The 12,530-nt window shown below is 47.1% G+C and overlaps 1 protein-coding gene across 2 annotated transcripts in view; it reads right to left on the bottom strand.

Moving 5' to 3' along the window:
• The window catches only part of LOC120319637 (ubiquitin carboxyl-terminal hydrolase CYLD-like), a 44,180-nt gene that overhangs the window by 19,697 nt on the left and 11,953 nt on the right, over nt 1–12,530 (bottom strand). For both annotated transcript variants that reach the window (XM_039368712.1, XM_039368713.1), the window contains exons 4-8: nt 11,204–11,279; nt 8,050–8,246; nt 5,426–5,582; nt 933–1,068; nt 676–786 (exon numbers count right to left, since the gene is read on the bottom strand). In XM_039368712.1, the coding sequence (XP_039224646.1) occupies nt 676–786; nt 933–1,068; nt 5,426–5,582; nt 8,050–8,246; nt 11,204–11,279 (677 nt within the window). The remainder of the gene's footprint in view (nt 1–675; nt 787–932; nt 1,069–5,425; nt 5,583–8,049; nt 8,247–11,203; nt 11,280–12,530) is intronic.

Below are 12,530 nucleotides of genomic sequence, written 5' to 3'. Positions count from 1 at the left end.
CCTTGCAGAATCACTGAGCTGGAAGGGGCCTTGGAGGTCATCTAGTCCAGCCCCCTGCTCAAGCAGGAGACCCTTGCAGAATCACAGACTTGGAAGGGGCCTTGGAGGTCCTCTAGTCCAGCCCCCTGCTCAAGCAGGAGACCCTTGCAGAATCAGTGAGCTGGAAGGGGCCTTGGAGGTCATCTAGTCCAGCCCCTTGCTCAAGCAGGAGGCCCTTGCAGAATCACAGAGCTGGAAGGGACCTCGGAGGTCATCTAGTCCAGCCCACTGCTCAAGCAGGAGACCCTTTACCACTTCAGACCAATGGCTGCCCAGACTCTTCTTAAAAACCTCCAGTGTTGGAGCATTCACCACTTCTGGAGGCAAGGAGTTCCACCGGTTAATTGTCCTCACTGTCAGGAAATTCCCCCTTGGTTCTAGCTTGCTTTTCTCTTTGATGAGTTTCCATCCGTCGCTTCTTGTCCTGCCTTCGGGTGACTTTGGACAAGAGCTTGACCCCCCCCCTCTTCTTTATGGCAGCCCCTGAGATACTGGAACCCTGCTCTCATGTCCCCCCTCGTCCTTCTTTTCTCCAGACTAGCCACTCCCCCTTCCTGTGCTTGACCCTCCAGTCCCCGGTCTGTCTCTCAGAGGCTTTCCGAAGCAGCTGACGAGAAGAGCCGGAGAGCCACTTACTGCCTCAGAGGGTTCACGATCTTGTCCCGCAGGATCTCCTGGATGCGCCCATCGGCGGGGTGAGGGGGCTTATACAGCATGGAGTCCAACACCGAGGTGCAGGAGAAGAGGCTGTGGCGAGATAGGAGAGGCCGGTCACTCCACCGGGTCGGAGGACCAAGAGATGTACGGGGAGACGAGGCGGAGAGAAGGGAGAGCAACGCTATCCACAAGCAGAGCCCCCCGAGGGGGAAAGGAAGCTGGGGAGGGCTGCCAACCTGAACAGGGCTGCGTCCATGTAGCAGGAGTTGCAGTGGCCTTGGATCCCTCTCATCCGCCCTTTGAGGACGTTCACGGCCACGTCATCTCTCAGCGGTGGGGAGTTGCTCAGAACAGACGGACTGTCGGCCTCACCTGGAACAGAGCAGGAATCTCTGCTCAAATCATCATAATCATAGGAAAAAGAAGAAGAAGAAGGAGAAGGAAGAAGAAGAAGGAGGAGGAGGAGGAGGAGGAGGAGGAAGAAGAAGGAAGAAGAAGAGGAAGAAGAAGAAGGAAGAAGAAGGAGGAGGAAGAGGAGGAGGAGGAGGAGGAAGGAAGAAGAAGAAGACTGTATTATTTTATTATTTTATTGTTTTATGATTGTTTTAACTTTGTACACCGCCCTGAGTCCTTTGGGATTGGGCGGCATATAAATATTTGAAAATAAATAAATAAATAAATAAGAAGAAGGAAAAAGAAGAAGAAGAAAAAGAAGGAGGAGGAGGAGGAAGAGGAAGAAGAAAGAAGAAGAAGACGAAGAAGAAGAAGAAAAAGAAGAAGGAGGAGGAGGAGGAGGAGGAGGAAGAAGAAGAAAGAATAAGAAGGAAAAAGAAGAAGAATAAGAAGGAAGAAGAAGAAGAGGAAGAAGAAGAAGAAGAAGAAGAAGAAGAAGAAGAAGAAGAAGAAGAAGAAGAAGAAGAAGAAGAAGAAGAAGAAGAAGAAGAAGAAGAAGAGGTCTAGTGCTGTGTGGGCGGACATTATTGTGAACCAATACCCCATCAGATAGGGTGCCCTAGGAAATCCCGCCAAATGGTGAAGATGCCAAAGGAGTACGGCTAGTGACGTTCACGGAGCGTGGTTCGAGCATCAATTCAGACGTCTGCTGTGAAACGTTACCATAGGGGTCCCCAACCCTGGCAACTTTAAGACCCGTGGACTTCAACTCCCAGAATCCCCCAGCCAGCGGGGAATTCTGACAGTTGAAGTCCACAGGTCTTCAAGTTGCCAAGCTTGGGGACCCCTGCGTTACGAAAGCTCAGACGAGCCATCCATAACAAGTCTTTCAAACTGAGGCCCCTGTCGTAACGTCTTACACCGTTTGAAATTCCTTAGTCGTCGTGACTCGGCACCAAATCTGGGCTACGGGGAGGTGGGTGATCAAAAACATCCCAACGGTGGGTATTACGGTTGATTTTGATGTTAAAGAAATGAATTTGATGTTGAATCTTGTAACAGCTGCAAGATTACTGGTGGGGCAAAATTGGAAGAAAAACTCTTTGCCTACTATGGAAGAACGGATACTTAAGGTGTCTAACTTAGCAGAAATGGCAAAAATTTCCGCTTATTTGAAGGACCATTCACAAGAAAAATACATTTTGGTTTGGAGAAGATGGATTGATTAGATTCAAAAGAAATATGAGGCTGAAAAGTATTATCTTGCTTACGAGTAGATTCTAGGTTATTGTTAATAGTTTAATATGATCGAATTTATACTATTTTTAGTGTTATGGTTTAACCGTATTGTTATTTTTATTTTTAATTTGTTAATATTTGTTTTGAAAAAGGAGTTAAAGTATGTTATGGATTTGATTGTTAGTAGAGTTGGGTAATGTTAGTTAAATTATGATTGTTTATTTGTAACCCTGTAATCAGCTCTGGGAAGTGGGGGAGGGGGGAGGGGTGGGAGGGTTTGGGGTTATATATTGTAAAAAATTTCTAAAACTTTTAATTAAAAAAAAACAAACATCCCAACGGAACTGCTTCGAAAGTCCTTGGGTGCGTCTAGCAGTGTGTGGGCGAGCATTGTCGCGAACCGACGCCACTCCGGAAGTCAGCAGGCCTCAACGCTTGTTATGGATGGGGAATTCTGGGAGTTGAAGTCCACAGGCTTTGAAAGTTGCCAAGGTTGGGGACCCCTGTGTTACGAAAGCTCAGGCGAGCCATCCATAACAAGCGTCGGGGCCTGCTGACTTCCGGTGTGGCGTCGGTTCGCGACAATGCTCAGCCGCACATCGCTAGACGCACCCAAGGACTTTCGAAGCAGTTCCGTTGGGATGTTTTTCATCACACCTCCCCATAGCCCAGATTTGGTGCCGAGCGACGATGACTAAGGAATTTCAAACCATGTAAGACGTTATGACAAGTTTGAAAGGCGAGTATGTCGAAAAGTAATGCAATGGCCAAATTGACTGTGCTGATGAAAGAAAATAACATAAGTCCTTTTGTTTCTACTTGGAAACCGCTTCTGGGCTTCTTGCTTGAGGTGGCCAAAAAACGGTATCCTGATTTTGGGTTTTACCGATTAGACTGATTGGCCGATACAGAATTGGCTAGTGCAGTGGTTCTTAACCTGGGCGATATTGCTCCCCAGGGGGCGATTTCATTTTTCAGGGGGGTGATGGAACGAAAAGGGGGTGATGGAGCGAGACGTTTTGGGGACACTTTTGAGACGTTTTCGTATAGTGAATCGCTATATATCTGTTGTACAAAAACATCAGATCGCTCGCTATTAGTGGATTGAATTGTGTTTTCAAATGTTCCTCCAGCTAGCTTCAGTACAGAACGGCGTACATATGTGAATATGCATCGCTTATCTTCATGCGCGTTGCGCAGCAGCCTCTACCCATACAGTGGCACGCCATTGGCCAGAATATGGGAGATATGGGGAAAAGCCTGGAAATAAATTATTTGCATCGATACGTCCTGATAACAATTTTAAAGAAAACAAAAAAAAAGTGTTTGCATAAATTGAAGAATTATTTCCTATGTTGTGATTGAGAGGTTATGTTGGGGGAGGGGGCGATGACAACTTCCTCATTGGCTCAAGGGGGCGATTCGTTCAAAAAGGTTAAGAACCATTGGGCTAGTGCATACTGCTATAGAAATGTAAAAAGTTGAGATTCGATTTTAGTGTCTGAGTTTACTGCCACAGACAGAGTCGGAAGTCAATGCCTTTTGTTTCGTCCCCTCCCTTTCTTCACACCTTTTTTGCTTTCCCTTCTTCCACTGTTGTCCCTTACTATTTGCTTTTTGTATTTTCACATTTTAGGTTATAAATGAATAAAACTACATTTTAAAAAAATAATGTAATGTGGTACTTGTCTAATGTGTGTAATAAAAGCCCTGTGCCTGCGAGTGTCTGTCGTTGATAACCAAACGGAGGCTTATTTTCGAATTGTCGTATTTTGGTTTGAGACTTGTGAAGTTCTACACTTTGGAGGCAGGTGGCTTTTCCATTGGCAGGACGTCTTCCCTCCCCACCCCAACCCCCAGACTCATATGAGCGTCTTGTTTCTCCTGTTTGAGGATCAGCCACATCACCTAGAACAGTGATGGCAAACCTTTTAGAAACCAAGTTCCCAAAAACTGGCCCCGCCCCCGCTCCACCCCCCCTGCCCACCCCCACTCTGCCCCCCCATTCCCCACCCCACCTGCCCACGGGACCACTCACCGCCTCCAGGGCCCGCCAATCGCCCAGGTAGCCCAGTAGCGCTATGACGGCCACACCCTCTGCCCGCGCCCTGCAGCATCAACTGTGCATGATGGGGCGTGAGGGCAGAGTCTTGTCTACGCTGCCTGGCTACCATGTCCTTGGCTGCGCTGCTCCGTGTGGGCCACACTCGGGGGCCAGTCTCCTTCAGGGGGTCTGCTGGAGAGGAGGGGGTCGCAGGGGGAGACAAGGCTGGGGCAACGGCACGTGTGCCCACAGAGAGGGCTCCGAGGTTCACCACCACTGACCTAGAAAGATGGTGGGGTCCCTATCCCTGGACACACTTAGGCAAAGAGTAAAGAGCCATCTGCTAAGAACACTTTAACTACAACCACTTTGGTCTACTGGTTAAGGCATCTAGAAAACAGGGGAGAGTAAGCCATGAAAGCTGGCTGGATGACTCTGAGCTAATCACCAGGAGACAGTGAGTTCTAGCACTGCCTCAAGCATGAAAGCTGACTGGGTGACTTTGGGTCAATAACCTGGAGACGGTGAGTTCTAATTCTGCCTTAGGCATGAAAGCTGACTGGGTGACTTTGGGTCAATAACCTGGAGACGGTGAGTTCTAGTTCTGCCTTAGGCATGAAAGCTGACTGGGTGACTTTGAGTCAATCACTAGGAGACGATGAATTCTAGTCCTGCGTTAGGCATGAAAGCTGACTGGGTGACTTTGGGTCAATAACCTGGAGACGGTGAGTTCTAGTCCCGCCTTAGGCATGAAAGCTGACTGGGTGACCTTGGGCCAATCACAAGGAGACTGGGAGTTCTAGTCCCTCCTTAGGGATGAATGCCAAATGGGTGACTTTGGGCCATTCGCTCTCTCTCAACCTAACCCACCTCACAGGGTTCTTGCTCGGAGGGAAACAGGAGGAAGAAAGAATTGCAGGTATGTTTGCTCTACGGAGTTACTTACAAATAAATCAGTAATCACATACGCCCATTGTCTTGCCACGACCCAGGGTTCAAACTGAGGCCCACTGAGGATTCGGTGCATCCAGCCGCGGCAGGGAAGGGACTTACTGAATTCAGAAGGCTCCTGAAACAGGCACTTGTTCCCCTGAAAGCGCGAATCTGGTTGGCACGATTCCAGCCGCACGAAAAGGGCCCGATGGGGAGGACAGGTAAAGTAGCGCACACCTTGCCACTCTCCGTTGGAAAGGCTGTTATTCTCTTCATCCTGTCAGGGGGGATAACAGGTCTCAAGCAAGCCAATCCAATGAGGGTGATCAGAAATACCTCCTGGGCATTGACTAGAGCAGTGGTTCTCAACCTTTTTAATGCCGCCACCCCCAACCGGTTGTAAGTCGAGGACTATTCAACTGGTGCAGCACCGTTTGCAGAATGGGGCTTTTGGCAGGCTCAGCAGGGCAGAGACAGCCTGGACAATTCCTATTGGCTTTTGAAAGCCAATAGAATGAGACTCTATTCAAGAGAGTCTATTCTATTGGCTTTCAAAAGCCAAGAGAATAAAAGGGAGTAGCACAGCTAAGGAAAAGGGGGGAAAATGGCGGACTGCGTTGTTTGGTGACTCCCGTGAAATGGTCGTTCGATCCCAAATGGGGTCCCGACCCACCGGCTGAGAACCGCTGGACTAGAGGAAGGAAGATCATGATCAGGTCACGATTGGAATCAAGGACGAAATGCTGACTTTGGGATCTGCTGGTTGGGTACCTTCGTTGTTAGAGAAATGGCTGGAATCTATTAAATATGCAAAAGTAAAAAAAGTTGGGGCTACCATTTTGTGGCTTTTATTCCACTGCCCTGAAAAGAGTTGGAAGTTAATGTTCTTTTTTTTTTTCCCCGCCTTTAAGCCCCTCTTCCCTACTACAGGGAGTCCTTGACTTATTTATTTATTTATTTATTTATTTATGAGACTTATATACCGCTTTAAGTGCAAGCACTCTCTAAGCGGTGTACACCAGTAAGCAATGTATATATATATATATATTTCCATTGCCCCCAACAATCTGGGTCCTCCTTTTACCTACCCCGGAAGGATGGAAGACTGAGTCAACCTTGAGCCAGTGAGATTTGAACCGCTGACCTGTTGAACACAGTCAGCTAAAGTGGCCTGCAGTACTGCACCCTAACTGCTGCGCCACCTCGGCTCATTATGAACACAACCAAGCCTAAACTTTCTGTTGCTAAGTGACACATTTGTTTGGTTTTTTTCCCCCCCTTTACGACTTTTCTTGCCATGTTGTTAAGTGAATCACTGCAGTTGTTAACAACGCGGTCGTTGAGTGAATCTGGCTTCCCCCGTGACGTTGCTTGTCAAAAGGGGATCGATCACATGACCCCAGGACTCTGAAACCATCAGAAATATGACTGAATTGCCAAATGGCCGAATTTTGATCACCTGACCCTGGGGAGGCTGCAACGATCGTCAGGGTGAAAAATGGCCATTTATTTCAGTGCCATTGTAAATTTGAATGGTCGCTAAATGAACTATTATAAGTTGAGAACTACCTGCAAAGAGGTCTTGGCAGTGGGCTCCGTGGGGTGTGTGTGTGTTCCCCTTTGTATAAGAATATTTACGCACACACGATAGATAGATAGATAGATAGATAGATAGATAGATAGATAGATAGATAGATAGACAGACAGACAGACAGACAGACAGATAATGGGGAGAGAGAGAGATAGACAGACAGACAGACAGAGACATACGAGAGAGATTAGATAGATTAGATAGATAGATAGAGATTAGAGAGATATAGATAGACAGACAGACAGACAGATATGTAGGTATGTAGACAGATAGACGTAGGTAGGTAGGTAGCTAGGTAGACAGACAGACAGATGTAGGTAGGCAAGCAGACAGACAGACAGACGTAGGTAGGTAGGTAGGTAGGTAGGTAGGTAGGTAGGTAGGTAGACAGACACAGACAAGTACGTAGGAAGGTAGGTGGGGGAGAGAGAGATGGATGGATAGATAGATAGATAGATAGATAGATAGATAGATAGATAGATAGATAGATAGACAGAGAGACAGACACAAGTACGTAGGTAGGTAGGTGGGGGGAGACACAGACAGAGACAAGTACGTAGGTAGGTAGGTGGGGGGGAGACAGACAGACAAAGACAAGTACGTAGGTAGGTAAGTAGGTGAGGGGGAGAGAGACAGACAGACAGACACGTAGATAGATAGATAGATAGATAGATAGATAGAGAGAGAGAGAGACAGACAGGCAGACACACACACAAACACAGAGATACACACACGTAGGTAAGTAGGTTGGTAGGTAAGTAGGGAGAAAGAAAGACAGAGAGAGAGAGAGAGACAGACAGACATGGACTCAAGGCACCATAAATAACGCAAGCTCCCTCATGATCCCCTCAGGGGCAAGAGAAAGACAGAAGGCAACACCCCCAAAGATTAGTGTCCTTTGATCAGCAGACTTCAAATGCCTGCTGGCTCCGGAAAGATCAGCAGAGAGAATCCAACGAGAGCAACGAATCCATTTCATCTTCGGGGCATCTGGCACCAGTGGGCCCAGCTGCTGGGGATGAAGGAAGTTTCTATTCTACGGGCATCCACGGGCATAGCTTTGGGCTCTGGGTGCCGATCTTGCTTAAAACCCGAAGTCCACATCAAAGAGAGAACAAGCCTAGGAACACATTACACGGGATGAGGTGCTTACCAACTCAATCCCAGCCATCCTTTGCTGGGCATTAGGCAGGCAGCCGATCCAACGGATGGTCCCCGTCACAGCACGTCCCTTGTCTAAGTTGATCTGGACCACGGAGTTGACATCCAGAGAGCAGGTCCCGTCTGCCGGATGCTCTGTACTTTCGCTCCTCTTGTGCTTGAGATATTCCTGGAGCCCAGAATCCTGGTCTATATCAAACAGAGAAAAACAATCCCTGTGTGTCTATTTCTGGGGAATCCTTTTAATTCCGATTTGAGGACGCTTCGCTTTCCTCCTTGCTAAAAGCTCAGATAGGAACAGGTGTGACCTCCTGTTTGGAGATCCTTGACTATTTAGTGTGTAGTGGGGTGCCCCAGGGCTCTGTTCTGGGCCAGGTGCTCTTCAACATCTTCATCAACAATCTGGACGAGGAGATAGATGGGGAACTCATCAAATTTGCAGACGACACCAAGCTGGCAGGAATAGCCAACACTCCAGAAGACAGGCTTAAGATACAGAAGGATCTGGACAGACTTGAACACTGGGCGCTATCTAACAAAATGAAATTCAAGGGTGAAAAAAGACCTTGTATCTCTCCAAGCTCAATGGAACTGCATCTACATGGAGGGAAGTGTGTAGTGGGGTGCCCCAGGGCTCTGTTCTGGGCCCAGTGCTCTTCAACATCTTCATCAACGATCTGGACGAGGGGATAGATGGGGAACTCATCAAATTTGCAGACGACACCAAGCTGGCAGGAATAGCCAACACTCCAGAAGACAGGCTTAAGATACAGGAGGATCTGGACAGACTTGAACACTGGGCGTTATCTAACAAAATGAAATTCAATGGTGAAAAAAGCAAAGTTCTACATTTAGGCAAGAAAAACCAAATGCACAGGTATAGTATAGGGGGTACCTTGCTCAATAGTAGTAACTGTGAGAGGGACCTCGGAGTCCGAGTGGACAATACCTTAAATAGGAGCCAGCCGTGTGCTGCAGCTGCCAAAAAAGCCAACACAGTGCTGGGCTGCATTAACAGAGGGATAGAATCAAGATCACGTGAAGGGTTAATACCACTTGACAAGGCCTTAGTAAGGCCACACTTGGAATCCTTCATCCAGTTTTGGTCACCACGATGTAAAAAAGATGTTGAGACTCTAGAAAGAGTGCAGAGAAGAGCAACAAAGATGATCAGGGGACTGGAGGCTAAAACATACAAGGAACGGCTGCTGGAATTGGGTATGTCTAGTTTAAGGAAGAGAAGGACGAGGGGGGACATGATAGCAGTCTTCCAATATCTCAGGGGCTGCCCCAAAGAAGAGGGAGTCAAGCTATTCTCCAAAGTGCCTGAAGGCAGGACAAGAAGCAAGGGTGGAAACTAGAGAAGCAACCTGGAACTAAGGAGAAACTTCCTGACAGTGAGAACAATTAACCAGTGGAACAACCTGCCTCCAGAAGCGATGAATGCTCCAACACTGTAAGTTTTTAAGGAGACTGCACAGCCATTTGTCCGAAATGGTATAGGGTTTCCTGCCTGAGCAGGGGGTTGGATTAGATGATCTCCAAGGTCCCTTCCAACTTTACTATTATTATTAGTATTACTATTATTATTATTATTTGCAACAGTCTCACTTTCAGATGAACTGTTCTCTACGCTTGGTCAAGCACCTCCTTTGCTGCTAGTTAAAAAAAATACTATCAAGTTTTCGCCCAAGAGACATGAACTGGACCAGGACAGACCTGGTTCATTCTTGGGATGGGAAAGTGTAAAAAAAAAAAAAAATCTCAGGACTGGGAAAGGAACAAGAACTTCTCAAGGAAAGCAATCACAAATCACGTTGGTACCATTACGAAGAAAACAGTTGCATCCATGATTCAAGTGGGAGTGTTTCTAATAACCTGAGCGACTTTTTCGCAAGGATTTTGAACTCTGCATTTTATCTCTTATGGCTCCGAAAGTGCTAGACCTTTGCTTTAGCAGCACATCTACCAGATCAGGGCAGAGAACTTGTCTTTCTAGCTCAGGGGTCTTCAAACTTGGCCCTTGGATGACTGGTGGACTTCAACTCCAAGAATTCCTCAGCCTGTCACGCGTGCAATGCAATGCAATGCAATGCAATGTAATGCAATGCAACCTGGAACTAAGGAGAAACTTCCTGACAGTTAAAACAATTAACCAGTGGAACCACCTGCCTCCAGAAGCTGTGGGTGCTTCGACACTGGAAGTCTTTAAGAAGAGACTGGACAGCCCTTTGTCTGAAATGGGATAGGGTTTTCTCCCTGACCAGGGGGTTGTACTAGATGACCTTCCAGGTCCCTCCCAACATCATCATCATCATCATTATTATTACGGATCATCGCACAGTCAGCCAGATGTTCAGACTGGATTTGGCATTTTGTCTACCTATCGAGTCCTTACCCAGGACCTGGGATAGGCAGATGTGGATGTTTGATGGTATTACAGATATCGTCGCAGGATGGAAGCAGTTCCTAGTAAGGCCGCCTTTTGCAATTGACTAATGGCGAATTTATCAATGCCAATGGCGTTCAAGTGGTGCTCCAGTTGTTTTGGGATTGCACCCAAGGCACTACTACTACTACTACTACTACTACTACTAATTATTATTATTATTATTATTATTATTATTATTATTATTATTGTTAATTATTAGGTTGTAGTTTATTGAAGAGCAGAGTCAGACAGAAAGATGGCTCTGGGAAAAACTAACTACCTGCTGCCGGGAGGGGTGAGTTTTTATATCTTCTGGGGCTTTTGTGGTTGTTTCCTGTTCCTGTTTGAGGCGTTGCTTTTCCTGTGTCATGCACTTTGACCTGAGTCTGAGTGTGCCCTTTTGGTATTGGTGGGTTAATCCTATTATGTTTCCTGTCCTTAGATTGTAGGGGTCTTTGTCTTCCTAATCTCGTCAGCTTCTAGCTTCCTGGCTCCAACCTTCCTGAATGGATTATTAGGTCTACATTTCTAAAAGCTGATTTCCGCTGAGTTTTGTGGTTAAGAAAAACTGGGCTTGCTTTTCTGCTTTTAAGATCCTTTGGGGAAATATATCCTGCCTGTTTAATATCCCCCAACATATTTCTTTCTCTGGATTCTTCCCACACTCCAAAAACAGGACAAATAAAACTCCAGGCTATCCAGAACATCAGTTTACCTAAGGAGAGCAGCTCCTCCTTCACTACTGAATCCAGAGGGATCTCTCGGAAAACATCGGCTGAGCCCTCTTCCTCCTAAAAAAAAAAAAGAGTGAGTGAGAGAGAGAGAGAGAGAGAGAGAGAAAGAGAGAGAGAGAGAGAGAGAGAGAGAGAGAGAGAGAGAGAGAGAGAGAGAGAGAGAGAGAGAGAGAGAGAAGAGAAAGTTTAACTGGATTTTGAGACCTCAGCAGGAAGGATGGTTGTGGATGGAGCAAACTTTCTCCTTTATTAATAATAATAATAAAAACAACAATAATAATAATAAAGTTGGAAGGGGCCTTGGAGGTCATCTAGTCCAGGGCTTTTCAACCTTTTCACCCATTATACCACTTTTAGGATATGAGAACATGAGTACCACCAGTCGCCTAGCAAGGTGTCAAAAACTTGATGACAAAAAAAAAGGGAAAAAAGCAATAAAGTACAGATAGTCCTTGACTTACAACAGTTTGCTTAGTGATTGTTCAAAGTTACAGTGGTACTGAAAAAAGTGCCCCCCAAGCACAGCCGAGCAAGACACCTGCCTGCCCACCTGGTGGCGCTCTTCCTCCTGTCCGAGGTTTCCATTGTTGTGAGCATTTCTGTTGAGGATTGGCAGCAGGGATGGGGGGGGTTGGTTTTTATTCCCCCCGTCTGCTGGGTGGTTACAGCAGGTTTTGGTCATTTCACATGACCCTGGGACACTGTGACCGTCATAAATACGAATCAGTTGCCAAGCCTCTGAATGTAAATCACAAGACCCTGGAGAGGCTGCAACATTCCAGCTGATTGGCGCTTCTTCAGGGCTCAGCGGGAGCGCCAGGATCAGTGCCGAGCTCCAGCTGGATCCTGGTGCTGATCCCGGCAGTTCCACTGAGCCCTGACAGCCCCGAAGAAGCGCCAATCAGCTGGAAAGCAGCACTGATCCTGGCGCTTCCGCTGAGCCCGGACAGCCCTGCAGCTCCAGCCGTCTCTCGCTCAGGCTTATGCGGTGCTGCCACCGGTTCAGCCCATTCCCCTCCCCCGCTAACACTTTTCTAGGATGGTCACGTACCACCTGCCAGGTGCCCATGTGCCACAGGTGGTACCTGTACCCGATTGAAAAGCCTTGATCTAGTCCAATCCCATGCTCAGGTAGGAAACCCTATACCATTTCGGACAAATGGCTGTCCAGTCTCTTTTTAAAATCCTCCAGTGTTGGACCATTCACCTTCTGGAGGCAGGTTGTTCTATTGGTAATTGTTCTAACTGTCAGGAAGTTTCTCCTTAGTTCTAGGTTGCTTCTCCCCTTGATTGGTTTCCATCCGTTGC

Source organism: Crotalus tigris, unplaced genomic scaffold (assembly GCF_016545835.1).
Source record: "Crotalus tigris isolate CLP2741 ecotype Arizona unplaced genomic scaffold, ASM1654583v1 scf7180000020908.629646, whole genome shotgun sequence".
Taxonomy (NCBI): domain Eukaryota; kingdom Metazoa; phylum Chordata; class Lepidosauria; order Squamata; family Viperidae; genus Crotalus; species Crotalus tigris.
Note: the sequence above shows the minus strand (reverse complement) of the source record. Positions and strands in the feature narration are given on the sequence as shown.